Source organism: Microtus oregoni, unplaced genomic scaffold, assembly GCF_018167655.1.
Source record: "Microtus oregoni isolate MIOR12 unplaced genomic scaffold, Mior012 000005F_ref0000423, whole genome shotgun sequence".
Classification (NCBI taxonomy): Eukaryota; Metazoa; Chordata; class Mammalia; order Rodentia; family Cricetidae; genus Microtus; species Microtus oregoni.
The window spans coordinates 172,799-199,697 of NW_024543064.1; the positions used below are offsets into that span (position 1 = coordinate 172,799).

A 26,899-nucleotide genomic window follows, 5' to 3' on the forward strand; every position below is an offset into this window, starting at 1 on the left:
CATGAAGGCTTTATGGCCAATGCTGAGTCAGGAAGCCCTCTCTTAAAGGAGATGTGGTGCCCCTGCTGGCTGCCAGCAATCAGAGACAATCAAAAAAATATGTGTCTACCAAGAAGGTGGATGAAACTCTGTTTTTTTTCCTCCAGAATTCCTTTTCAAGCTCTCTCACATTTTATGTGGATATAGTCTGCCAAATGCTATGGGCCTGTAAGCTAAAGATAGGTGCCCCCATGTTTCAGAAGAACTTTGGGTGACTGTCCAGGCAATGAGACACCTCTATCAATTCTAGAGTTTTAGAAGTTGCTTGCAATGCACTTTCTGTTTCCTTAGGTAATAATATTTTTTTCTGGAGTCTTTGATGGAGCTTAAGAATAGATAGCTATAGTTTTATTTTATTAAGATATAAGATGAAGTGGGAATATATAAATATTGCGACTATAAATCTTGCTTCATACCTGTTTTATTATATGTAATTTTACTATGTTAAAGTTAAAACCTTCTTTTTTATTTAGACAGAAAAAGGGAGGTGGTGTGGGATTCCACTCTGTATACCATTGGCTAATAAAGAAGCTGCTTTTGGCCAATGACTTAACAGAATACAGTCAGGCTGGAGAAGACATATAGAGAGAGTAGGCAGTGTCAGTAAGAAGTCATGTAGCTGGCACAGGAGACAGGCATCTCTGCTGTAGCCCACCAAAACTTTGCCAGTAGGTCATGACCTTGTGGTGAAGCACAGATTAACAGAAATGGTTAATTCAAGATGTAAGTGCTGCACAAAGTTTCTGTATGATTATTTTGAGTCTGAGAGGCTAGGAATGAACAAATAGTTTCTCCCACTATAGGTATGAGCCTGAAGCATGAGAGAAAACTGGTATTTAATTCAGTGGAAATTTCAGAAAAGACAATAGAAGGAAATACATTTCATTTATTCTATTTCAATATTACATTCTACTTAGTTTTCACGCTTCACAAAGAAAGGTACAATTGGAGTCGTGCATACAGAAAATTAAGGCCCAGAGTATCATCTCATCAACAGTCTACAGAATTAATCTGAGATTTGGTTTCTTTGTTTTGTTTTTTATTAGTTGAAATTCACAATTGTGTCTTAATGAAAATCAGTACCTGGCATGATTACACTGCTAATGCATGTTGTCGCCTTGCTGTTTACTTTGAAACATGTAGATTTTCTACTGTTCCTATGACTTCCTTGTCTTAGTTTATCTATTTCAGTGAAAGGAGTTGAGTTAGATTAAAATGAAACATCTGAAATGAAATAGGTCAGATAATGTTATGAAACAGCACACTGGTCTAGTTAGAAAGTTTTAGATTGTTGCCAAGATATGAGTGGCACTACTGGACTAAAGACCTGTTTTAAAGATGTAAGTCATACCTGGCAATCAAAAACTAGACAAATAACAAAGGCTAATGAAACCTTGGATCTTAGAAGGGAATCTACAATGACCTGTTTAGCAAATCAGCATAATCCAACACGCATTCTAAATATCTGTCCTTATATCTAGAGATAAGTCTACCTCACCCTTCATCAAGTAATCTTCACTTTGCAACAGATGGAGACCATTACAGAAAAACACGATCAAAATGCGGACTTGTAGAGCCCAGTCCCAGTGGCTATATCTATATCATAGTTCCTATACCTAAGGCTCAAGGAGTCTCACAAAAGGAGAGAAAAGATTGTATAAATCTGGGGATCTGAGAATTTGCTGTGAGATTGTGTTTCCTGGAAATTCCAGAAGCTGTACTCATGAAGTTTCACCAACATGACTGCCTAAACATGGACTGAATAAAAATAAAAATAGACATGCTAAAGAGAACAACTGAAAAAACATGTGGCCTTAGTGCTATACAAAGAACTACAGGCAGCTAAGAAATACTGTGAGTGGAAAAAAATAGTCTTCACCAGAAAAAGAACACCAACCAGTTATTGTATACCAAATAGTTATGAAAGCATTAAAGTAGCAGTATATAAAATGCATATGGTATATTATCTTCATATGTTTTTATTACTATGACATTTATTCATATATAGGCATATATATATATAAATTTTAGAACTGCCTTACCAATTTCTATATGAAAATATTTTTTGTGGAGACAAAAAAGAGGGTATCCAACTTATCAAAAATTGTGTATAAATCAGGAGTTAAGTAGTTATGAAGAGTCCCGTCAGAGGATGCAAAGCATATTCCTATTATTCACATATATTTCTCACTTCTCAGGCCTAGGAACCATTTCTTGTTTTTCTCCACAGAACTTGTTCCTGTTGAAATATAACCTCCTTCTACATATTTATTTCACTTCAATGACTATTGTTACTGCAGCACAGAATAGGCTGCTCATCCTCACTGACTTTCAATAGTTCTCCCAGAGACTATTTATTTTCTACTTTTATTAATTTTTTTTCTACATATAGAACAATATTTCCCCTTAAGTCTTATCAGTGTTATCACTTGGAATTTCATAGCACAGTAGTGACTATCTAGCTTTAAACAATGTCTTCCTTTGAACTTAGACTATAATCCCAGCACTCATACACCAAATATGAGTGTATGACATAGTCTAACCTACTCTGAAACCAACATGAAAGATAAAGTAAAGACATGCAATAAAAAGTCATCTTAGTCATGCAAGTTTAAGACCTCATCACAGGAACCCAAGATCAAGGCAGGCAATCATTATATTGAAAGGAAACAAAAGAAAACATCCATTCAACTAGTGGGAAAAGTTCAAACCAGAATTGCAGAACAATATTCTTCTTTTTATTTTAATGAAAAAAAGGAAAAAAAAGTTTCCGCCTCCTCCCAGCCTCCCATTTCCTTCCCCCTCCTCCCAGCCTTCTCCCCCTCTCCCCACTCCTCTCCCCCTCCCTCTCCAGTCCAAAGAGCAGTCAGGGTTCCCTGCCCTGTGGAAAGTCCAAGGTCCTCCCCCCTCCGTCCATATCTAGGAAGGTGAACATCCAAACTGGCTAGGCTCCCACAAAGCCAGAACGTGAAGTAGGATCAAAACCCCGAGCCATTGTCCTTGGCTTCTCATAAGCCCTCATTGCTCGCCATGTTCAGAGAGTCCAGTTTTATCCCATGCTTTTTCAGTCACAGTCCAGCTGGCCTTGGTGAGTTCCCAATAAATCAGCCCCACTGTCTCAGTGGGTGGGTGCACCCCTCGTGGTCCTGACTTCCTTGCTCATGTTCTCCCTCCTTCTGCTCCTCATTGGGACCTTGGGAGCTCAGTCCAGTGCTCCAGTGTGGGTCTCTGTCTCTATCTCCATCCATCACCAGATGAAGGCTCTATGGTGATATGCAAGCTATTCATCAGTATTGCTCTAGGATAGGGTCATTTCAGGTTCCCTATCCTCAGCTGCCCAAGGAACTAACTGGGAACATTGCCTTGGGCTCCTGGGAGCCACTCTAGGTTCAAGTCTCTTGCCAACCCTAAAGCGGCTCCCTTAACTAAGAATTGTGCTTCCGTGCTCACCTATCCAACCTTCCTTTATCCCAATCATCCTTTTTCCCCAAGTTCCCCTTATCCTCCCCTTCTCCCTTTTCTCTCCCCATCTCCCCTTACCCCCATCCCACCCCACCCCCAAGATCCCAATTTTCTCCCCGGCAATTTTGTCTACTTCCCATTGCCAAGAGGATAACTATATGCTTTTCCTTGGGTTCATCTTCTTACTTAGCTTCTTTAGGTTCACCAATTGTAGACTCCGTGACCCTTATTTATGGCTAGAAACCAATTATGAGTGAGTACATCCCATGTTCATCTTAAGGTCATGCTCAACCTTCTTAGCGATCAGGGAAATCCAAATCAAAACAACTTTGAGATATCATCTTACACCTGTCAGAATGGCTAAAATCAAAAACTCCAATGATAGCCTTTGCTGCAGAGGCTGTGGAGGAAAGGGTACCCTCATCCATTGCTGGTGGGAATGCAATCTTTTGCAACCACTTTGGAAATCAGTGTTTTGGTTTCTCAAGAAATTCGGGATCAACCTACCCCTGGACCCAGCAATACACCGCTCTTGGGAATATACCCAAGAGATGCCCTATCATATGACAAGAACATTTGTTCAACTATGTTCATAACAGAACCTGGAAACAACCTAGATGCCCTTCAATGGAAGAATGGATGAAGAAAGTGTGAAATATATACATATTAGAGTACTACGCTGCGGTAAAAAACAATGACTTCTCAATTTTTGCATGCAAATGGATGGAAATAGAAAACACTATACTGAGTGAGGTAACCCAGACCCAAAAAGATGAACATGGGATGTACTCACTAAGAACAATATTCTTAAAAGAAGTTGAAGGTGATAATTTCAGATAACCACCTAAATTTAGCATAAATTTGTAAAGGATTGTGATGAGCTCCATAGGTGTTTTGTGGAAGGATTAACAGGATAAAAAAGTCACAAAGATGGATTGTAGAATATGAAATCCCTATAGCCAGAGAATGCCAGTCCAGAAAGAGGACATAAACATTACCATACGCAGTTTGATTAAATATTAATATTTCAGTTTTTACAGTGTATGTCAATAATATCTGTTGGAGGGATGCCGCTTGTTGGTTCCTGGCCACTTAGCCCTGAAATAATCACATAGAAACTACATTATTTAAATCATTGCTTGGACCATTAGCTATAGCTTCTTATTGGCTAACTCTCACATATTAACCCATTTCTATTATTCTGTATATATTCATGTGTCTGTGGCTTACTGACTAAAGTTCTGGCTTCTGTCTCCGGCAGGACTACATGGCTTCTTTTTTTTTTTTTTTGGAATAGTAGAGATTTGTTTTTTTTTCCATTTCTTTATTTATTAAAGATTTCTGTCTCTTCCCCAACACCTCCTCACATTTCCCTCCCCCTCCCCCAATCAAGTTCCCCTCCCTTGTCAGCCCATAGAGCTATCAGGGTTCCCTGCCCAGTGGGAAGTCCAAGGACCACCCACCTCCACCCAGGTCTAGTAAGTTGAGCATCCAAACTGCCTAGGCTCCCACAAAGCCAGTACGTGCAGTAGGATCAAAAACCCACTGCCATTGTTCTTGAGTTCTCCGTAGTCCTCATTGTCCGCTAAGTTCAGCGAGTCCGGTTTTATCCCAGGTTTTTTTCAGACCCATGGCTTCTTCCTAACTCCTCATTCTTTCTCCTAGCATTCAGTTTAGTTTTCCCTGCTTACCTAAGTTCTGCCATATCAACAGGTGAAGGCAGTTTCTTTATTCATTAGTGGTAATCGCGGCATATAGAGGTGAATCCCACATCAGATATCTGTTGAGATCTGACTTATGAGATTAAAAGATATATCTGAGTGACATGCTGAGGTTCAAATATTAGAGCTGAGATCTCAGTGAAATGGGAACCAAGTATAGGTAGTGGGTAGTATTAAGTTTGACCTTTGCAAGACATTGTTAGGTAGACATTCTACTTCCACTTAAAGTGGATGTGCATCCTTAATTTATTTTAACTTCAATTCATATCATGAATACTACCTAGTTTTCATGATCTAATATATGATCATATAATTTATAAGCTAATCAATATTTACTTCATGGGTCAAGATTATTTAAAAAATGTAAAGTTAGGGAAAACTACAAAACAATGACAAGGAGACATTTTTGGAATTTCTAAGGTTACAATGGTCATATGAATGTCCAGAGCAGTTCTAAAGTGTATAATTGTAAGAGTCTAGGCCTCCTTATTTTACTTTAAAAATTATCAAGAAGATTACAAATATGTTAAGTTAGGGATCTCATTATGTTCCTTCTGCTATGTTTTTAATTTATAATTGAACAAGAAAATATGTTCTACATAAAGTTCTTACACAGACCAAAATTTTCATATTATTAATATTATATTCCACGTTGAGACAAGGAAGGATAATAAAATTTAAATCTGGGTATTTTATGCTAAATGATTGGTATAAAATATGAAATACCATTCTCCACCATTAATACATAAAGGGCAAGCAATTTGCCAAAAATTTCTGATCTTCAGCTTGTAAAGCTATTAAATCCGTGTTGGATTTGTGTTTTATCTGTGAACTGAGAATGTATCTTTGATAACTCTGCTCTTGCTGAACTTAAGAATCAAAAGAAAAAAGCCTGTGCTCAGGGCATCACCACATTCCTTGCTGCCTCTCCTTAGTACTCAGCTCTATTCCATCTTCACTTCACCTGTTTATCAACAGGGTTTTCTGTTTTGTTCAGAGTGCTCTTTCCACTGGATTGCATGGCGTGGTCTCATCATTTGGATCTCAGTTTAAAAGGATGCCTGGGGAAGTGACTTTGTTAGCAGTAGAGTTTCCCATGACTTCAAAGGAAGATTAATGATAGATGTTCTGAGTAGCCCAGTACTTATGTAGGAAACAGATATGTTTTTTGGAAAAGACTTGAAATTTTTGATGTAGGTTTTTTAAAAAGGCAGCTAGCAAAATACCTTGCAAAAATCACCCACAGCACTATGCCTACCATTTGTTTCTATTCTGACCTAATTAGTAAACTGCCCCCAAACAAATTTTAGAAGGAACTATTAGTATATTGTCTCTTAGGCAATGAATTTGTGGGGGAAAGGGTCAGAGTATAATTTGTTAGAGACAGGTTTCTAATATGTGCATGTTTGCCTCATTTCAATCACATTCTTATGTGATCATGTCTCCACTGCCTGAGAATCTAATCACTTTGCCAATAATTTCCCATCTTTCCCTGCACTGAGGAAATGTTCCTCAGAGGCAGAAATAAACTGGAACAAGGCCAACATGATACTCTCCAAAACAACCAAAATTCATAGACCGTAGTAGATGCTATTCAGTTACTTAACCCAGAACTAATTTATGTTCTTCATGAACAGTTTGTCCATTGGTTTATCCAACTTGAAAAGGATAAAGGAAAGGGAATTAATTTTGCCTTACCTAATTAGTTAGTACCCTGTACCTAACATTTTTAATCCTGTTTACTGGTACTCTTACTTTTTAAGATTATTATTGAATTATGCACTAAAAGTCAATATTATTTCTCTTATAAATTTTAGGAAAAAATACCACACTTCCTTTTAGGTTATTTTTATTTTTGACAATTTTATACATATATAATGTATTGTGATCATATATACACCATCATCTTCTGTTATAAACCCTTCTACCCCTGTTAACCCTGTTCTTAACTAATCCCTCTATCTAAACAACCTCATTCTTCTACATACCCCAAATCTTACCAGGTTTCTGACCCACACTGCTCCCTGGACTTGGATGTTATTACTTTACTAAGTATAATCATATGGCATCAGTTTCTGAGATGCACTTGATGTACTAAGGAATATCATAATACTCCTTAAAACTATTTATGAGGAGTAAAAGTTAATCAAATGAGCTTGTTTGCATCTCTTCAGTTGTTTACTTTCTCACTTTGATTTTAAATTATCTAAATAATCTTTCTCTCATCCATTAAGAAGTTGGTATATCTCTTAGGACATAGTTATCAGCCTTGGTTTTCTACTTGAAATCATCCATCTGTCTTAGAATAGAAGATGTTTTTCCCAATACTACTTCTTCTGCCTTTTCATGACTCCTAGCTAATCATAGAACAAAGCAAACTACACTCAGCTTACTTTAATCACCAGAATATTGTATTTCAGTACAGTAAGTGCTGCAAATGATCAAGCTCCTAGGCTTGATCACTGTGGGAAAAATATCATTTTTTTGGCAAGATTTATGAAATTTTATTTTGGAGGAAATGTGATATACCAATAGGCCAATTTACTTATTTTTTTCAGACATTTTCTCTGGATTATTTGTGCTTTTTCTCCAGATGTCTCACTTGTCCAGTAGTCTTCAGATTCCTTAGCTGGATGTCTTTATTCTCCTGGAAATGTAAAAACAGAACCCTGCCTCCACCCTAACTTTTGGGAGTTTCCCTTTTGGTAAGTTATATCTGATCAAATTGAAAGCCTTTGTTAGTTGTATAAGTTAGTTTAGATTGAATGGTCATGTTATTTGATGAGCTACCACCTCTTCTAATCAAGAAGTCTCTTGACCTCTTATTCAAATCTAATCTTTATAATATTTGCTTTATGGTTTCTCCTGAAATTTTTCTTGATCTTCTAAAACTATTCTATCATCCACAGCAATATAGATTTCTACAATAGGCATTAGGTCTTTTAAATGCTCTGGGGAGGAGCCTCTCCATGGTAACAGAGAATGACTGAACCAAATTTGCCACGGGAGCCTGTGAGAGGCCCCATCAAGGTGTTTTCCAATGGCAAAGGGTTACCTTGTTTGTCCCTTGCTGATCTGTATTCATTGGTCCAGTATTGGCCTTTGCTGCAAATTCTGCATATTTCTTAAATCTCCTCAAATCTAACATTTCCACAGGAATCCAGTCAGCCCTTACATAGCCTAGGGGTTACCTGTCATTTGGAAGTTATTTCTGTAAGGTGCACTGGATAAATTGAGGTTGGTTGTTTGATAACCTTGGGCTCTTCCTCTCTAATTTTGCAATGAAATGGTGAGATTGGTTCTCCTTTAAATTCCTCTGTCTTTATCTGAATATCTCTATTATCTGTTTTAGTAACTTTTTCTAAGACCTGTATCTTGACACTCTTATCACCAACTTTTTTTTTAATAATTTTTTATTAAGAAAAGAAAAAAAAAACATAAACAAAAAACAAGTTTCCACCTCCTCCCAGCCTCCCATTTCCCTCCCCCTCCTCCCACCCTTCTCCCCCTCCTCCCACCCTTCTACCCCTCCCCCCACTCCTCTCCCCCTCCCTCTCCAGTCCACAGAGCAGTCCAGGTTCCCTGCCTTGTGGTAAGTCCTAGGTCCTCCCCCCTCCGTCCATATCTAGGAAGGTGAACATCCAAACTGGCTAGGCTTCCACAAAGCCAGCACATTAAGTAGGATCAAAACCCCGTGCCATTGTCCTTGGCGTCTCATCAGCCCTCATTGTTCGCCATGTTCAGAGAGTCCGGTTTTATCCCATGCTTTTTCGGTCACAGTCCAGCTGGCCTTGGTGAGCTCCCAGTAGATCAGCTCCACTGTCTCAGTGGGTGGGTGCACGCCTCGTGGTCCCGACTTCTTTGCTCATGTTCTCCCTCCTTCTGCTCCTCATTGGGACCTTGGGAGCTCAGTCCAGTGCTCCAGTGTGGGTCTCTGTCTCTGTCTCCATCCATCACCAGATGAAGGTTCTATGATGATATGCAAGATATTCGTCAGTATTGCTCTCGGATAGGGTCATTTCAGGTTCCCAATCCTCAGCTACCCAAGGAACTAACTGGGAACCTCATGTTGGGCACTTGGGAGCCCCTCTAGGGTCAAATCTCTTGCTCACCCTAAAGTGGTTCCCTTAACTAAGAATTGTGGTTCCGTGCTCCCCTATCCACCTTTCCTTTATCCCAATTCTTCTGATTCCCCAAGTCCCCCCTCCTTCCCTTCTACCTTTTCTCTCCCCATCTCCCCTTACCCCCATCCCACCCCACCCCCAAGATCCTAATTTTCTCCCCGGCAATTGGGTCTACTTCCCTTAGCCAAGAGGATAACTATATGTTTTTCCTTGGGTTCACCTTCTTACTTAGCTTCTTTAGGTTCACCTATTGTAGACTCCGTGGCCCTAATTTATGGCTAGAAACCAATTATGAGCGAGTACATCCCATGTTCATCTTTTTGGGTCTGGGACACCTCACTCAGGATAGTGTTTTCTATTTCCATCCATTTGCCTGCAAAATTCGAGAAGTCATTGTTTTTTACCGCAGCGTAGTACTCTAGCGTGTATATATTCCATACTTTCTTCATCCATTCTTCCATTGAAGGGCATCTAGGTTGTTTCCAAGTTCTGGCTATTACAAATAATACTGCTATGAACATAGTTGAACAAATGCTTTTGTCATATGATAGAGCATCTCTTGGGTATATTCCCAGGAGTGGTATTGCTGGGTCCAGGGGTAAGTTGATCCCGAATTTCCTGAGAAACCGAAACACTGACTTCCACAGTGGTTGCACAAGATTGCATTCCCACCAGCAATGGATGAGGGTACCCGTTCCTCCACAGTCTCTCCAGCAAAGGTTATCCTCGGTGTTTTTGACTTTAGCCATTCTGACAGGTGTAAGATGATATCTCAAAGTTGTTTTGATTTGCATTTCCCTGATTGCTAAGGAAGTTGAGCACGACTTTAAGTGTCTTTTGGCCATTTGAACTTCCTCTGCTGAGAATTCTCTGTTCAGTTCAGTGCCCCATTTTTTAATTGGGTTAATTAGCATTTTAAAGTCTAGTTTCTTGAGTTCTCTATATATTTTGGAGATCAGACCTTTGTCTGTTGTGGGGTTGGTGAAGATCTTCTCCCAATCAGTAGGTTGCCTTTGTGTCTTATTGACTATGTCCTTTGCTTTACAGAAGCTTCTCAGTTTAAGTAGGTCCCATTTATTCAATGTTGCCCTTAATGTCTGTGCTTCTGGGGTTATACATAGGAAGCGATCTCCTGTGCCCAGCTCCTGTAGGGTACTTCCCACTTTCTCTTCTATCAGGTTCAGTGTGTTCGGGCTGATATTGAGGTCTTTAATCCATTTGGACTTGAGTTTTGTGCACGGTGATAGATAAGGGTCTATTTTCATTCTTCTACAAGATGACATCCAGTTGTGCCAGCACCATTTGTTGAAGATGCTTTCTTTCTTCCATTTTATACTTTTAGCTCCTTTATCGAAAATCAGGTGTTCATAGGTTTGTGGGATAAAATCCGGGTCTTCTATACGATTCCATTGGTCGACTTCTCTGTTTTTATGCCAGTACCACACTGTTTTCATTACTGTAGCTCTGTAATAGAGTTTGAAGTCAGGGATGGTAATGCCTCCAGAAGATCCTTTATTGTATAGGATTGTTTTGGCTATCCTGGGTTTTTTGTTTTTCCATATAAAGTTGATTATTGTCCTCTCCAGATCTGTGAAGAATTTTGATGGGATCTTGATGGGGATTGCATTGAATCTATAAATAGCCTTTGGTAGAATTGCCATTTTTACTATGTTGATCCTCCCAATCCAAGAGCAAGGGAGGTCCATCCATTTTTTGGTATCCTCTTCAATTTCTTTCTTCAATGCCTTAAAGTTCTTGTCAAATAGATCTTTCACTTCCTTGGTTAGATGTACCCCAAGATATTTTATGCTGTTTTTGGCTATTGTGAATGGTGAAGCTTCTCTGATTTCCCTCTCTGCTTCCATATCCTTTGTGTATAAGAGGGCGACTGATTTTTTGGAGTTGATCTTGTATCCTGCCACATTACTAAAGCTGTTTATCAGCTGTAGGAGTTCTTTGGTGGAGTTTTTGGGGTCGCTTATGTACACTATCATATCATCTGCAAATAACGAAAGTTTAACTTCTTCCTTTCCAATTCGAATCCCCTTGATTCCATTATGTTGTCTTATTGCTATTGCTAGAACTTCAAGCACTATATTGAAGAGGTATGGGGAGAGTGGACAGCCTTGTCGTGTTCCTGAGTTAAGTGGGATGGCTTTGAGTTTCTCTCCGTTTAATTTGATGTTAGCTGTCGGCTTGCTGTATATAGCTTTTATTATATTTAGGTATGACCCTTGTATCCCTAATCTCTCCAAGACTTTTAACATAAATGGATGTTGAATTTTGTCAAATGCTTTTTCAGCATCTAATGAAATGATCATATGGTTTTTTTCTTTCAGTTTATTTATATGCTGGATTACATTGATAGATTTTCGTATGTTGAACCAGCCCTGCATCTCAGGAATGAGGCCTACTTGATCATAATGGATAATTTTTCGGATGTGTTCTTGGATTCGATTTGCCAGTATTTTGTTGAGGATTTTTGCGTCGATATTCATGAGTGAGATTGGCCTGTAGTTCTCTTTCCTGGTTGAGTCTTTGAGTGGTTTTGGTATCAGAGTAATTGTGGCTTCATAAAAGGAGTTTGGTAATGACCCTTCTGTTTCTATCTTGTGGAATACATTAAGGAGTATAGGTTAATTAGATCTTCTTGGAAGATCTGGTAGAATTCCGCATTGAAACCATCTGGTCCTGGGCTTTTTTTGGTAGGGAGGTTTTTGATAACCTCTTCTAATTCTTCGCGACTAACAGGTCTATTTAGATTGTTCACCAGGTCCTGATTTAACTTTGGTATATGATATTTATCTAAAAAAGTATCCATTTCCTTTACATTTTCCAATTTTGTGGCATATAGGCTTTTGTAGTAAGATCTAATGATTCTCTGAATTTCCTCTGTGTCTGTGGTTATGTCCCCCTTTTCATTTCTGATCTTATTAATTTGCAAATTCTCTCTCTGCCGTTTGATTAGCTTGGATAGTGGTTTGTCAATCTTGTTGATTTTCTCCAGGAACCAGCTTTTTGTTTCATTGATTTTTTGTATTGTTTTCTGTGTTTCTATTTTGTTGATTTCAGCCCTCATTTTGATTATTTCCAGTCTTCTACTCCTCCTAGGTGAGTCTGCTTCTTTTTTTTCTAGAGCTTTCAGGTGGGCTGTTAAGTCTCCAATGTGAGCTTTCTCTGTTTTCTTTAAGTGGGCACTTAGTGCTATGAACTTTCCTCTTAGGACTGCTTTCATAGTGTCCCATAAGTTTGAGTATGTTGTTTCTTTATTTTCATTGAATTCCAGGAAGACTTTAATTTCTTTCTTTATTTCTTCCTTAATCCAGCTATGGTTCAATAGTTGACTGTTCAGTTTCCATGACTTTGTATGCTTTCTGGGGGTAGCATTATTGTTGAATTCTAACTTTAATCCATGGTGATCTGATAAGACACAGGTGGTTACTAATATTTTTTTGTAACTGTGGATGTTTGCTTTGTTACCGACTATGTGGTCGATTTTCGAGAAGGTTCCATGAGCTGCAGAGAAGAAGGTATATTCTTTCCTATTTGGATGGAATGTTCTATAGATGTCTGTTAAGTCCATTTGATTCATTACCTCCACTAATTCTCTTATTTCTCTGTTAGGTTCCTGTCTGATTGACCTGTCCATTGGTGAGAGAGGAGCATTGAAGTCTCCTACTATTAGTGTGTGCGGTTTGATGGCTGCCTTGAATTTTAGCAATGTTTCTTTTATGTACGTGGGTGCTTTTATATTAGGGGCATAGATGTTCAGGATTGAGACTTCATCCTGATGAACTGTTCCTGTTATGAGTATAAAATGCCCCTCTCCATCTCTTCTGATTGATTTAAGTTTAAAGTCAACTTTGTTAGAGATTAGTATGGCCACACCTGCCTGTTTCTTAGGCCTTTTTGCTTAGGCCTGTTTGCTTGATAGGCCTTTTCCCAGCCCTTTACTCTGAGTAGGTGCCTGTCTTTGTGGTTGAGGTGTGTTTCTTGTAAACAGCAGAATGTTGGATCCTGTTTTCTTATCCAATCTCTTAGCCTGTGCCTTTTTATAGGTGAGTTGAGTCCATTGACATTAAGTGATATTAATGACCAGTGGTTGTTAACTCCGGTCATTTTTTTTTTAGTCGTAGAGTTTGTGTGTTTCCCTTCTTTGTTTTGTGTTGGTGAAGGGTCTCTAGATGTCTGAGGTATTGTGGTCATTGTTGGACTCCTTGGTTAGTGATTTCCTTCAATTACTTTCTGTAAGGCTGGATTTGTGGCTGCGTATTGTTTAAATTTGTTTTTATCCTGGAAAATTTTATTTTCTCCATTTATAGTGAATGAAAGCTTGGCTGGGTATAGTAATCTGGGCTTGCACCCATGGTCTCTCAGTTTCTGCAGTACATCTAACCAGGACCTTCTGGCTTTCATGGTTTCCATGGAGAAGTCAGGTGTAAGTCTGATAGGTTTACCTTTATAAGTAATTTGGCCTTTTTCCTTTGCAGCTCTTAATATTCTTTCCTTATTTTGTATGCTTTGTGTTTTGATAATTATATGGCGAGGGGATTTTTTTTTTGATCCAGCCTATTCGGTGTTCTGTATGCTTCTTGCACCTTCATAGGAAAATCTTTCCTTAGGTTGGGAAAGTTTTCTTCTATAATTTTATTAAATAGATTTTCTGGACCATTGAGCTGCCCTTCTTCTCCTTCTTCTACTCCTATTATTCTTAGGTTTGGTCTTTTTATTGTGTCCCATATTTCCTGAATGTTTTGTGATGAGAGTTTGTTGGACTTGCTGTTTTCTTTGATCAGTGTGTTTATTTTCTCTATGGTATCTTCAGAATCCGAGAGTCTTTCTTCTATCTCTTGTATTCTGCTGGTTATGCTTGTTTCTGTAGTCTCTATTCGTTTACCTAGATTTTCCATGTCCAGACGGCCCTCTGTTTGTGTTTTCTTCTTTGCCTCCATTTCAGTTTTCAGGTCTTGAACTGTTTCCATTATCTGTTTGATTGTTTTTCCTTGGTTTTCTAGGGTATCATTCACTGATTTATTCAATTCTTCAAACTTTCTGTTATATTTCTCATCCATTTCTATAAGGGCGTTTTTTACATGCTGTTTAAGGGTGTCAATCACTTTCATGAAGTCAATCTTTTCTCCTTCCTCTTGATTAAGGGGTTCTTGTCCTCCCGTTGTGAGGTCGCTTGTTTCTGGTAGCTTCATGTTGCTTTTCAGCTTGTTGGGCGAATTCTTGCCTTGACGTCGGCCCATCTCTTCTTCCAAATGCTCCCTATGGATCTTCTTTTACCGGATTAGGTCTCCTTGCCTACCAAACGCTGTCTCTCCCCAATGTTGGCTCTCCCAATGCTGGGTCTCCTGGCACCGAAAGATCAGGCCTCCGTGCTGGTTGGGCAGCTCGCAGACAAAGCGCCTACCCCGCTTGGTGCAGGCAGGCCACAGAAACAAAGGAACTGCTGCCCGCCCGGGAGCCCCGGATACTCGGACCCTGCGCCCAGATAGGCTGGGCTGGGCGATGCCATGCGCCTAAAGAGGGCAGTGGGGGCGAAGTGGGGAGGGCTCTGGACGGAAGCTGGGTGGGCCAGGAAGAAAGAGGCAGCACCCGGGGAGTAGAGGCCCTGCAGAGAGCCCAAGCAGGACAGGGGGCCAAGAAACCCGTCCCAGGCTGGCGCCGTGGGCCAGAAACTCACTCCAATGCTGGGTCTCCTGGCGCGGAAAGATCAGGCCTCCGTGCTGGTTGGGCAGCTCGCAGACAAAGCGCCTACCCCGCTTGGTGCAGGCAGGCCACAGAAACAAAGGAACTGCTGCCCCCCGGGAGCCCTGGCTACTCGGACTCAGCGCCCAGATAGGCTGGGCTGGGCGATGCCACGCGCCAAAAGAGGGCAGTGGGGGCGAAGTGGGGAGGGCTCTGGACGGAAGCTGGGTGGGCCAGGAAGAAAGAGGCAGCACCCGGGGAGTAGAGGCCCTGCAGAGAGCCCAAGCAGGACAGGGGGCCAAGAAACCCCCGAGCTCCCCGTCCCAGGCTGGCGCCGTGGGCCAGAAACTCACCCCAATGCCGAAAAATATCATTTTTGTAGTGAATTCAATATTAAAACTTTAAGGTAAACAAGGCAGACACACTCCAAAAATAAATGTTCAAGGTCTAACATTACTGGATATTCAAATTATGGAAGAAATATCTCCCTGAGCAGTAAAATTGAGAAGGGGTATTTGTAGAAAGCATGAATGGAGATACTACAGTGAAAGAAAATTGAAATCATAAAGGTGTTTTTATGATAATATGGAGCAACTTGATTCCCATGGGTACAGAGGATCTTTGCTACTTAACATAGCTTAAGTGGGAAGAGACAACAAAAAAAAAAAAACAAAGAAAAAAAAAACCTGGACAATTTTCTTCCAAGGACAAAAGGAATCACTAAGAGCATGCATCAATTCCTTATCTTTATTTATAAACATACCACAAATTATTGTGCTTTTATTCTCAAATGGAGAAGTAAGAGTTAGAAACTAATGTAGATCCTGCAGTTGACTTGATGTTTGATTTGAGGAAAACATATTAGTAGCTTTCTCAGATTTAATTATCTTTATTGTGAAATGGATACAGTGTCTTTAAAATAACCAGGTTTTTTTTGTTTTCTCTTTCTTTTTTATATTCTGTGTCATCTACCTAAGTGAATGTGTCAGATACATGATAATATATTTAATGTAAACATTTGCAACATACATACAGAGTAATGACATGAGAAAATTATTTTGCATATTTAAGTGTGGTAAAATGGAAGAATATTTGCTCATATTGTTACAAATGTCTACTCCAGTACTGTTGAGGGAAAAAATTATCTATCCCTTATATCTTAGAAAAAAAATAGCCATGACAATATGTGAGAAAATAAGAACAAATTCAGAGTAAGTTTCAAAATGTCTGCCTTATATTTCACCCTGATGTCAGGGAACAGAGACTGGTTAAAAACTGTTTCTTCCTTTTGTATACTTGACGTTTACACATTATATTATTTTTATATAAATAATACCAGATAAAAGTGAGGTAAGAAACATGTCAACAAGTTTTTCATTATTCCTCAAATGTCTAATTTATATTTTTCTGTTCTTTTTGTACTACCACAGTCTATGCAAGATGTATTTGAAATTCTGCCAAAAAGTCCATGTTACCCACATCGCAAGTATATGAACAAATTAAATAAATTTTGATGAGTCTCTAGAGGAAAAACATAGTCCAAAATCATTAAAGTTGTATACTTGGTGCTTTCTATTGGAAACCCAGACTCTATGAACATTGAGCTTTGAAAACAAAATATACATTTAAAACTAGTAAAGGCATATAGAAGGCCTCACCACATTAACTGGCCAAAAAATGTTGTTATGGGAAGTTTTGTTTTTACTATTTGTTAATGATCTGTGGAACTTCTTAATTCTCTTTCACAGTTTATCACAAACATTATCCTAGTTGTTTCTATACATCACCACCTTCTGGTCATTTTGAATAGACTAAGTTACTCTCCCCCCAAACAAACTCTTCAAGGCATTCTTCACCTCTGTGTTTCTTGCTGTGTAAATGATGGGATTTAGCATGGGAGTAAGGATTGCAAAGAACACAGTCACCAGCTTGTCCACCTGGTAGGTGTTCACAGGGCGCATGTAAGTAAATATGCAAGGCACAAAGAAGAGAACAACCACAGTGAAGTGAGAGCCACAGGTGGAAAGGGCTTTGCGTCTCCCTTCGGAACTATGAGATTTCAAGGACTGCAGGATCACTATGTATGAGATAAAGAGCATGGTAAATATGAGCAAGCACATGGCCCCACTGTTGGCAGCCACTATCATGCCTAGTGTGTGTGTGTCTCTACAAGCAAGTTTTAACAATGGGAAGAGATCACACATGAAGTGATCAATGGTATTAGGGCCACAGAAGGGCAGACTGATCATAAAAAATATTTGCATGGTGGCATGCAAGATCCCTCCAACCCAAGCTACCACCACCAGGAGTCTGCAGAGCCCTCGTCGCATAATGGTCATGTAATGCAGAGGTTTGCATATGGCCACATAGCGGTCATAGGCCATCACAATGAGGAGGATGATCTCTGTTCCACCCAGGAAGTGCTCCACAAAGAGCTGAATCAGGCAGCCACCCAAGGATATTGTCCTCCTCTGGTACAGCAGGTCAATTATCATTTTCGGGGTGGTGACAGAGGTGTAGAAAGCATCTATGATGGATAGGTAAGTGAGAAAGAAGTACATGGGAGCTGAAAGGGTACGGCTGAAGGAGATGGTGATGACAATGAGTAGATTAGCCAACACGGTAAATAGGAAAACAAACAAAAAGACAATGAACAGTATTTTCTGCAAGTGTGGATTCTGTGTGAGACCCAAGAGAACAAATTCAGTCACATTACTGGGAGGCCTGTGGAGCTCCATTCAGGAAATAATACCTTCTCAAGATCTGAATTCCCTACAAAAGCATAAAGGTAGGTTGTTAATTCTGAGTGCATTATCGTTTGATGTTCATGTTGCAGCAATAGGCCTTTCTGTAACTGTGGAGCACATTCTTTGTATTCTAACACAGTAGCTTCTTCCATCTTTATTCATCTCATCATACTCTCGTCACATACCAATACTATCAGCTACAATACATCTATAGGGTAATAGTCACTACTTAATTTTCAGGAAAAATGCTGATATATATATGTGTGTGTGTGTGTGTGTGTGTGTGTGTGTGTGTGTGTATGTGTGTGTGTCTGTGTGATGTTTCTGAGTTGCTCTTGTGTTCTTTCTGTTTTGGCTTACCCCTGAGCCTGAGCATTTTCACATTATGAGACACATTTTATAAGCTGCCAATTGCTTGCGCACATAAAGAATATTATTAGTTTCTGAATTTTCATTTGATTATATAGATGTAACAATGAATGAAAGACATAGTTATCATAGTCATCCCAGTCATGGTTACCTGCATAACATAGAAACAACCAACCAAACTTCTTCCATATAGGAAGGAGGTTCCCATCCCTTACTGGGAAGCTACCAGTATTGTAGCTGAAGGAGTAAGAACCATTCACTTTTGTGTTGTTGTTAACATGTGGGCACAATTAAATTAAGATTGACTTGGTGAATTATCATGTTTCATTGTATACATCAATAAAATTCTAAATAATAAAGAAAGATTAATTCTTTTAAAAAACCTGATCAAAGCATATCTCTGATAAGCAAGGCTTCTGTTTTAGCAAGATGTACAAATTGTAGGAGAGATTTATTCCATGACATCTACTGCAACATATGTGCTATACATATCTATTTCATCAGTCTGTTAGTATAGTTTCTGGCATAACACCTTCAGGGTCTACCACATATTATGTAATGAGGAAATACACGATGAACCTCATAGTTCACACATCTTGGTTTGTAAGATACAATGCTTCCCAGTCAGTGGATCAGAGAGCCCAATCACCTCCGGCAACCCAGTTACTCATCCATGCTGCAAAATCTTCAAGAAATATGATTAATCTTTTAAAGTCAAAGTTAATTTAATATTTTTGATATATTTAAAGGTTATTACAAAGCTAATTATCTTTAAGAATCAGTGTTATTCACTTTCCAGATAGTTAAGTGTTGGCTACAAATATTGTTAATTCTTTAAATTATGTTTCCCATACATTTCTTTATCGTGGCCTCTTTTTTTTAAATGTTGTTACATATACAAACACATATATGAGTATATATGTGTGTATACATTAACATATATATATATATATATATATGTTCCTAGGCAGTGAAATACAATCTTCTTAATGTATATAATGACTAAATACGTATATGTGTATATATGTATTATATATAAATTGGTATTGGAATAATCACATTTAATAAATTTATAGTTTTAAAAGACTAGGAAAACAACTTTGGTTTTTTAATTCATAAACATTTACTAAGGAAAAGAAACACTACTGCCTAAGATAAAGCAAAATGCTTATGCAAACATATATGATAATTTCGGTAAACAAGTATCTATTAGATAGCTACTCCGCAAATATTTGTTAGACCATATATATATATATATATATATATATATATATTTGCCTACATAAAGACTATGAAAATGTCTATGTTAATAGCCAGCAGTGGTTTCTTTTATGATATGTTTTTCATCACAGTTCATCTATCTAGGGAAAATCTTTATCACCCCTATTTCTATGCAGTGTTAATTTTCATATTCTCAGTTCTTTATCAGTTACTCATATAATTCACCATAAATAACTTATGGATAACAATATAGAATCAATTGTAGAACATGTGAAATACATTTTGATTTGCAGGCATAAATTTCCTCACAAAATGAAAAGAAAACATCTCTAAAAATACATTTCATATTTTCTATGTTAAGAGGATAGTTTGCTTTAGCTTTTATTGTTCAAGGTAAAATTTTGGTACATTTTTTGAGAAGGACATTCTGGAGCATCACTGTATCTTTTACTGTGAGTTAACATGTCTAGACATAGAATAGGGCACATACCCAAGGTGATACAATGACCTTTGTATTAACTTAGAGCAGTGGTCATCAACACGTGGGCCAAAACCCCCAACTTCTGATATGGGGGCCATATATCAGAAATCCTACATATTAGATATTTTCAATACAATTCATAGCAGTAGCAAAATTGCATAATATAGTAATGAAATAATTTAATGATTGATGTTTATCACAACAACAAGAACTGTATTAAATGTTTAAAGCATTAGAAAGATAGAGAACCCTGCCTTGAAGCAATAGAAGCTGTTTCAATTCTATTCTACAACTTTTCACTATTAACCCTAGAAATTAGCCCTAAAATAAATATTTTGAAAAGACAAACATTCAGCCAAGCAATGTTGGCCTATAACTTTAATCCCAGCACTTGGGAGGCAAAGGCAGGTGGCTCTCTCTGAGTTCTGGCTAACCTTATTTACAGAGTGAGTTCCAGGACAGCTACAGCTATACAGTGAAACCCTGTCTCATAAAAACAAACAAAACCCAAAATACAAATATTCTAAAGAAATATTTTAAGTGGAGTTATCAAAGATTGAGATTGAATAGAAATCATATGAATTATCCGACATCAGAGAAATGTGTATGTAAAATATTCCAGATCACTTAGAATGCTATGTAACTCTCATTGAAGTGTTTTGTCCTGGCAGGGTTTTTCATACCTTCATGCCAAGCACTTGGGAGAAGGAGGCAAAAATATCAGAAGCTCAAAAACACTCTCTACCATATAGCAGTTCTATAAGCAGCCACTGTTACATGAGATTGTTAAAAATAAAAACAATAAAAAGATTATTTTAATCTTTAGAACACAACAGGAAAACTCTTGTATTATCATATTAATTAGGGGAATTTAGAATGGAAAAGTCAATATGTAGTATGATTTTTACTAATTTAAATATATTAAAATATAGGGAAAGACCCCAGAGATGTTTACTTCTATGGGGGTGAAACTAACAGAGTTATCTATACTGTTTGGAATGCTGAGAACAGACAAGCCTAGAATGATTGGGATAGTGGGTGATTATACAATTTTCGACTTCTTTGCTCTTCTTGAGATCTATAATTATGGTTCCTTTACAAAATATGAATCTCTCACCTATCAATCCACCTGGCAAGCTCAATGTCCTGAGTCCTAGGTATCTGTTAGTTCCTCAAGACATAAAGCTATAAGCTTAAAAATGTCAACTAGCTCCACAGTGCAAATTCATCATTGATTATAACTGGCTCCTGTGGATAATGCCTTTCTCTGGAGCTTATCAAGCATTTCCAATGTGCCCTCTTATTAGTCAAACTCTGATTTTTTTTCATTCTGATTAATTAGACCTCAGGAGCATTCCACTGCCATTAATAAACTTTGCTTAAAAAAACTATTATTTCACTGAATATAGAGAACATCTACAGCATTTGTTTTTAAATAACTTTTCCTTGAGTCCAGCTGAAGATGTTCACTATGCCAAAGGAAATTAAAACAGTAAGCTACTAATGAACTTCAATATTTGATGACAAATGAACTAAGAGTATTTATGAGGAGTCTGGAAATTTAATATTTAAATTAAACGAGACAACCAAGTAAGAAGTAAAGGCTCCCATTAGTAGGTCAAAACATCACCTCTGCCCCCACTGTTAGGGATGTCACAAGAAGACCAAGCTACTCAACCATAGCATAATGCAGAGGACCGGGGCATGACCCCCACAGGTTTCCTGATTTCTGTGAGCTCCCATTAGTCTCAGTCAATTGATTCTGTGAGCCATGTTCTTATAGTGCCCCTCAACCCTCTGGTTCTTCTGAACCTTCCTCCCCCTTCTCTAAAGAACGTCTCAAGCTCTGCCTAAAAACAAAGCTTTCACTTTGTTTGGCTGTGGAACTCTTCATCTGCTCCCATCAGTTGAAGTCTCTGTGGTTTCTTTGATGTGAGTTCTGCTAGGTTCCCATTGGTCCTAGAACACTCTGTAGGCAGGGTAAGCTGTAGGTCCAAGGCATTGTGGTTGGGTTGGTATCCCAATCACTCTAATCAAGGCCTTGCTTGGTTATAGAATTTGGCTGGCTCAGGCTCCTTGTCCCCATGACTAGGAGTCTTTGCTAGTATTACTCTAGTAGATTCCATGGAGTTTCCTTGAACTAGATTTCCACATAGCCCCTAAAAGCTCCCACAAGTCCAGTCTTTTCTCTCAATATTTACTTCCCCATCCACTTGATCCTTCCAGTTCCCAACCCGTCTTGACCACAGTCTACCCACTAAATCCATTCTATGTTCCCTTCAAAAGGAGATCATTGGCATCCCCCCTTAAACCCTCCTTGTTACTTAGCTCTCTGGGACTATGGAATATAGCATGATATTATCTTCTACATTACAGCTAATATCTACTTATAAGTGAGTACAATTAAGGCATAGTTCTACATACAATGGCATGTATTCAGTTTCATTCAAATAGGTTTTCTGAATGAAAATGTATTCTGAATCAAAATGAAGAAGTGTTATTTTTGAGAAAATCTAATCAATATGAGTGATATTTAAAGAACAAAGTGAAATTTAAAGAACAAAAATGGTCACACAGAGGCGGCACGGCGGCCAGACACACAGAGGCAGCATGCGGCCAGAAGCAGAGGCGTGACACTGCATTCAGGAAGAGGCTTTGGCGGACCAGCGCGGTGGCAGACCCAAGTGGCAGGGACAGGCATGCAATAAGGAGAGCAGATCGCCCTACTACAATTAAATCAAAGAGGTAGGCCTTTGGTTGGCCAGGTCACTGGCACATGGGGAGCCTGGTCCGGTCCTGAAGACCCTTCGGAGGGGTGAGAGGATTCTTGGCCTGTGGCAGGAACCAAGAAACAGAGCGAGGGCATTTTGTAAGAGGAGCCTTTGGCCAGCAGGGAAACCTGATCCGGTTTTTAAAAGACCCATTAGATAGGATCAATAGGAGGAGATGGGTAGGAGCCAAGGCAAGAATTCACCCAATAATCTGAAAAACAACATGAAAACACCAGAACCCAATGATCTTACAACAGAAGTATTTGAACAACCTAACACAGAAGAAGTGGAAAAAATCGACTTTATGAAGGCAATAGAGTCCCTTAAACAACATGTAAAAAATGCCCTTATAGAAATGGATGAGAAGTATAACAAAAAGTTTAAAGAAATGAGTAAATACATACATGATACCCTGGGAAACCAAGAAAAAAGGATCAAACAGGTAATGGAAACAGTTCAAGAATTGAAAACTGAAATGAAGGCAAGGAAAAAAATACAAACTGAAGACCAGCAGGATATGGAAAATCTAGGTCAATGAGCAGAGTCTACAGAAACAAGCATAATCAATAGAATACAAGAGCTAGAAGAAAGAATCTCAGATGCTGAGGACACCATAGAGAAAATAAACGAACAGATCAAAGAAAACAGCAAAGCCAACAAATTCTCAACACAAAACATTCAGGAAATATGGGACACAATAAAAAAAAAAACAAACCTAAGAATAATAGGAATAGAAGAAGGAGAAGAGTCACAACTCAAAGGCCCAGAAAATATTTTCAACAAAATTATGGAAGAAAACTTTACCAACTTAAAGAAAGATATTCATTTAAATATTCAAGAAGCATACAGAAAACCAAACAGACTGGATCAAAGAAAAACATCTCCTCACCATATAATAATCAAAACGCAAAATATACAGGTTAAAGAAAGAATATTAAGAGTTGCAAAGGAAAAAGGGCAAGTAACTTATAAAGGTAAACTGATCAGACTTACACCTGACTTCTCTATGGAAACTATGAAAGCCAGAAGGTCCTGGATAGAGGTACTGCAGAAACTAAGAGACCATGGATGCAAACCCAAACTACTATACCCAGCCAAGCTATCATTCATTATCAATGGAGATAGCAAGACATTCCAGGATAAGAACAAATTTAAACAATACGTAGCAACAAATTCAGCCCTGCAGAAAGTAATAGAAGGAAAATCACAACCCAAGAAATCCAACACTGCCTACAATAACCCAGGCATATAGTGACCCTTCACCAGCACATCTCAAAGAAGGGAGACACACAATCTCTACTACCAAAAGCAATAAGAATAACCGGAGTAAACAACCACAATGATATTAAGTGGTCATTAATATCACTTAAAATTAATGGGCTCAATTCACCTATAAAAAGGCACAGGCTAAAAGATTGGATACAAAAACAGGATCCAACATTCTGCTATTTGCAAGAAACACATCTCAACCACAAAGACAGGCACCTACTCAGAGTAAAGGGTTGGGAAAAGGTGTTTCAAGCAAATGGTCCTAAGAAAAAAGCAGGTGTGGCCATATTAATTTCTAACAAAACTGACTTCAAACTAAAATCAATCAGAAGAGACCGACATGGTCACTTTATACTCATAACAGGAACAATTCATCAGGATGACGTCTCAATCCTGAATATCTATGCCCCTAATATAAAAGCACCTACTTATGTAAAAGAAATATTACTAGAACTCAAGGCAGACATCAAACCACACACACTAGTAGTAGGAGACTTCAACACACCTCTCTCTCCAAGGGACAGGTCAATCAGGCAGAAACCTAATAGAGAATTAAAAGAATTATTGGAGGTAATGAAGCAAATGGACTTAACAGACATCTATAGAACATTCCACCCAAATAGGAAAGAATATACCTTCTTCTCTGCAGCCCATGGAACCTTCTGAAAAATTGGCCACATACTCAGAAACAAAGGAAACCTCCACAGATACAAAAAAAATATCAGTGTCCACCTGTGTCTTATCAGATCACCACGGATTAAAGTTAGAAGGCAACAACCACGCTACACCCAAAAAACCGACAAACTCATGGAAACTGAACAGTCAATTACTGAACCACACCTGGGTCAAGGAAGAAATCAGGAAAGAAATTAAAGTCTTCCTTGAATTTAATGAAAATAAAGGGACAACATACTCAAACCTATGGGACACAATGAAAGCAGCACTAAGAGGAAAGTTCATAGCACTAAGTGCCCACTTAAAGAAAACAGAGAATGCATACATTGGGGACTTAACAACACACCTGAAAGCTCTAGAAAAAAAAGCAGACGCGCCCAGGAAAAGTAGAAGACTGGAAATAATAAAACTGAGGCCTGAAATCAACAAAATAGAAACACAGAAAACAGTCCAAAGAATCAATGAAACAAAAAGCTGGTTCTTGGAGAAAATCAACAAGATCAACAAACCCCTATCAAAACAAATTAAATGACAGAGAGAGAACACGCGAATAAATAAGATCAGAAATGAAAAGGGGGACATAACCACAGACACAGAGGAAATTCAGAGAATCATTAGATCTTACTACAAAAACCTGGATGCCACAAAACTGGAAAATACAAACGAAATGGACATTTTTTTAAATAAGTACCATATGCCAAAGCTAAACCAAGACCAGGTGAATGATCTAAATAGACCGGTTACTCGCGAAGCATTAGAAACGGTTATCAAAAATCTCCCTTCAAAAAAAAGCCCAGGACCAGATGGTTTCAATGCAGAATTCTACCTGAACTTCCAAGACGAATTAATAACTATACTCCTTAATGTATTCAACAATATAGAAACAGAAGAGTCATTGCCAAATTCCTTTTATGAAGCTACAGTTACCCTGATACCAAAACCACACAAAGACCCAACCAAGAAAGAGAATTACAGACCTATCTCACTCATGAACATCGACGCAAATATTCTCAATAAAATACTGGCAAACCGAATCCAAGAACACATAAGAAAAATTATCCATTATGATCAAGTAGGCTTCATCCCAGAGATGCTGGGCTGGTTCAACATACGCAAATCTATCAATGTATTCCACCATATAAATAAACTGAAAGAAAAAAACCATATGATCATTTCATTAGATGCTGAAAAAGCATTTGACAAAATTCAACACCCCTTTATGATAAAGGTCTTGGAGAGAATAGGGAAACAAGGGTCCTACCTAAATATAATAAAAGCTATTTACAGAAAGCCAACAGCTAACATTAAATTAAACGGAGAAAAACTCAAAGCCATCCCACTAAAATCAGGAACACGACAAGGATGTCCACTCTCTCCATACCTCTTCAATATAGTGCTTGAAGTTCTAGCAATAGCAATAAGACAACATAAGGAGATCAAGGGGATTCGTATTGGAAAGGAAGAAGTTAAGCTTTCGTTATTTGCAGATGATATGATAGTATACATTAGCGACCCCAAAAATTCTACCAAAGAACTCCTACAGCTGAGAAACACCTTTAGTAATGTGGCAGGATACAAGATCAACTCCAAAAAATCAGTTGCCTTCGTATACACTAAGGATAAGGAAGCAGAGAGGGAAATCTGAGAAGCATCACCTTTCATGATAGCCACAAATAGCATAAAATATCTTGGGGTAACTCTGACCAAGGAAGTGAAAGATCTATTTGACAAGAACTTTAAGGCATTGAAGAAAGAAACTGAAGAAGACACCAGAAAATGGAAGGACCTCCCTTGCTCTTGGATTGGGAGGATCAACATAGTAAAAATGGCAATTCTACCAAAAGCAATCTATAGATTCAATGCAATCCCCATCAAAATCCCATCAAAATTCTTCACAGATCTGGAGAAGAAAATAATCAACTTTATATGGAAAAACAAAAAACCCAGGATAGCCAAAACAATCTTATACAATAAAGGATTGTCTGGAGGCATTACCATCCCTGACTTCAAACTCTATTACAGAGCTACAGTATTGAAAAGAGCTTGGTATTGGCATAAAAACAGAGAAGTCAACCAATGGAATCGAATAGAAGGCCCTGACCTTAACCCACAAACCTATGAACACCTGATTTTCGATAAAGGAGCTAAAAGTATACAATGGAAAAAAGAGAGCAACAACAAATTGTGCTGGCAAAACTGGATGTCAATCTGTAGAATGAAAATAGGCCCATATCTATCACCATGCACAAAACTCAAGTCCAAATGGATCAAAGACCTCAATATAAATCTGATCACACTGAACCTGATAGAAGAGAATGTGGGAAAT

General features: G+C 38.4%; 1 protein-coding gene across 1 annotated transcript; it reads right to left on the reverse strand.

The window, feature by feature from the left end:
- Window positions 1–16,851: 16,851 nt before the first annotated feature.
- Window positions 16,852–17,778, reverse strand: LOC121448487 (olfactory receptor 140-like). Its single transcript, XM_041652547.1, has one exon. It carries the CDS (start codon window positions 17,776–17,778, stop codon window positions 16,852–16,854), a length of 927 nt encoding a protein of 308 aa, XP_041508481.1.
- Window positions 17,779–26,899: the final 9,121 nt, after the last annotated feature.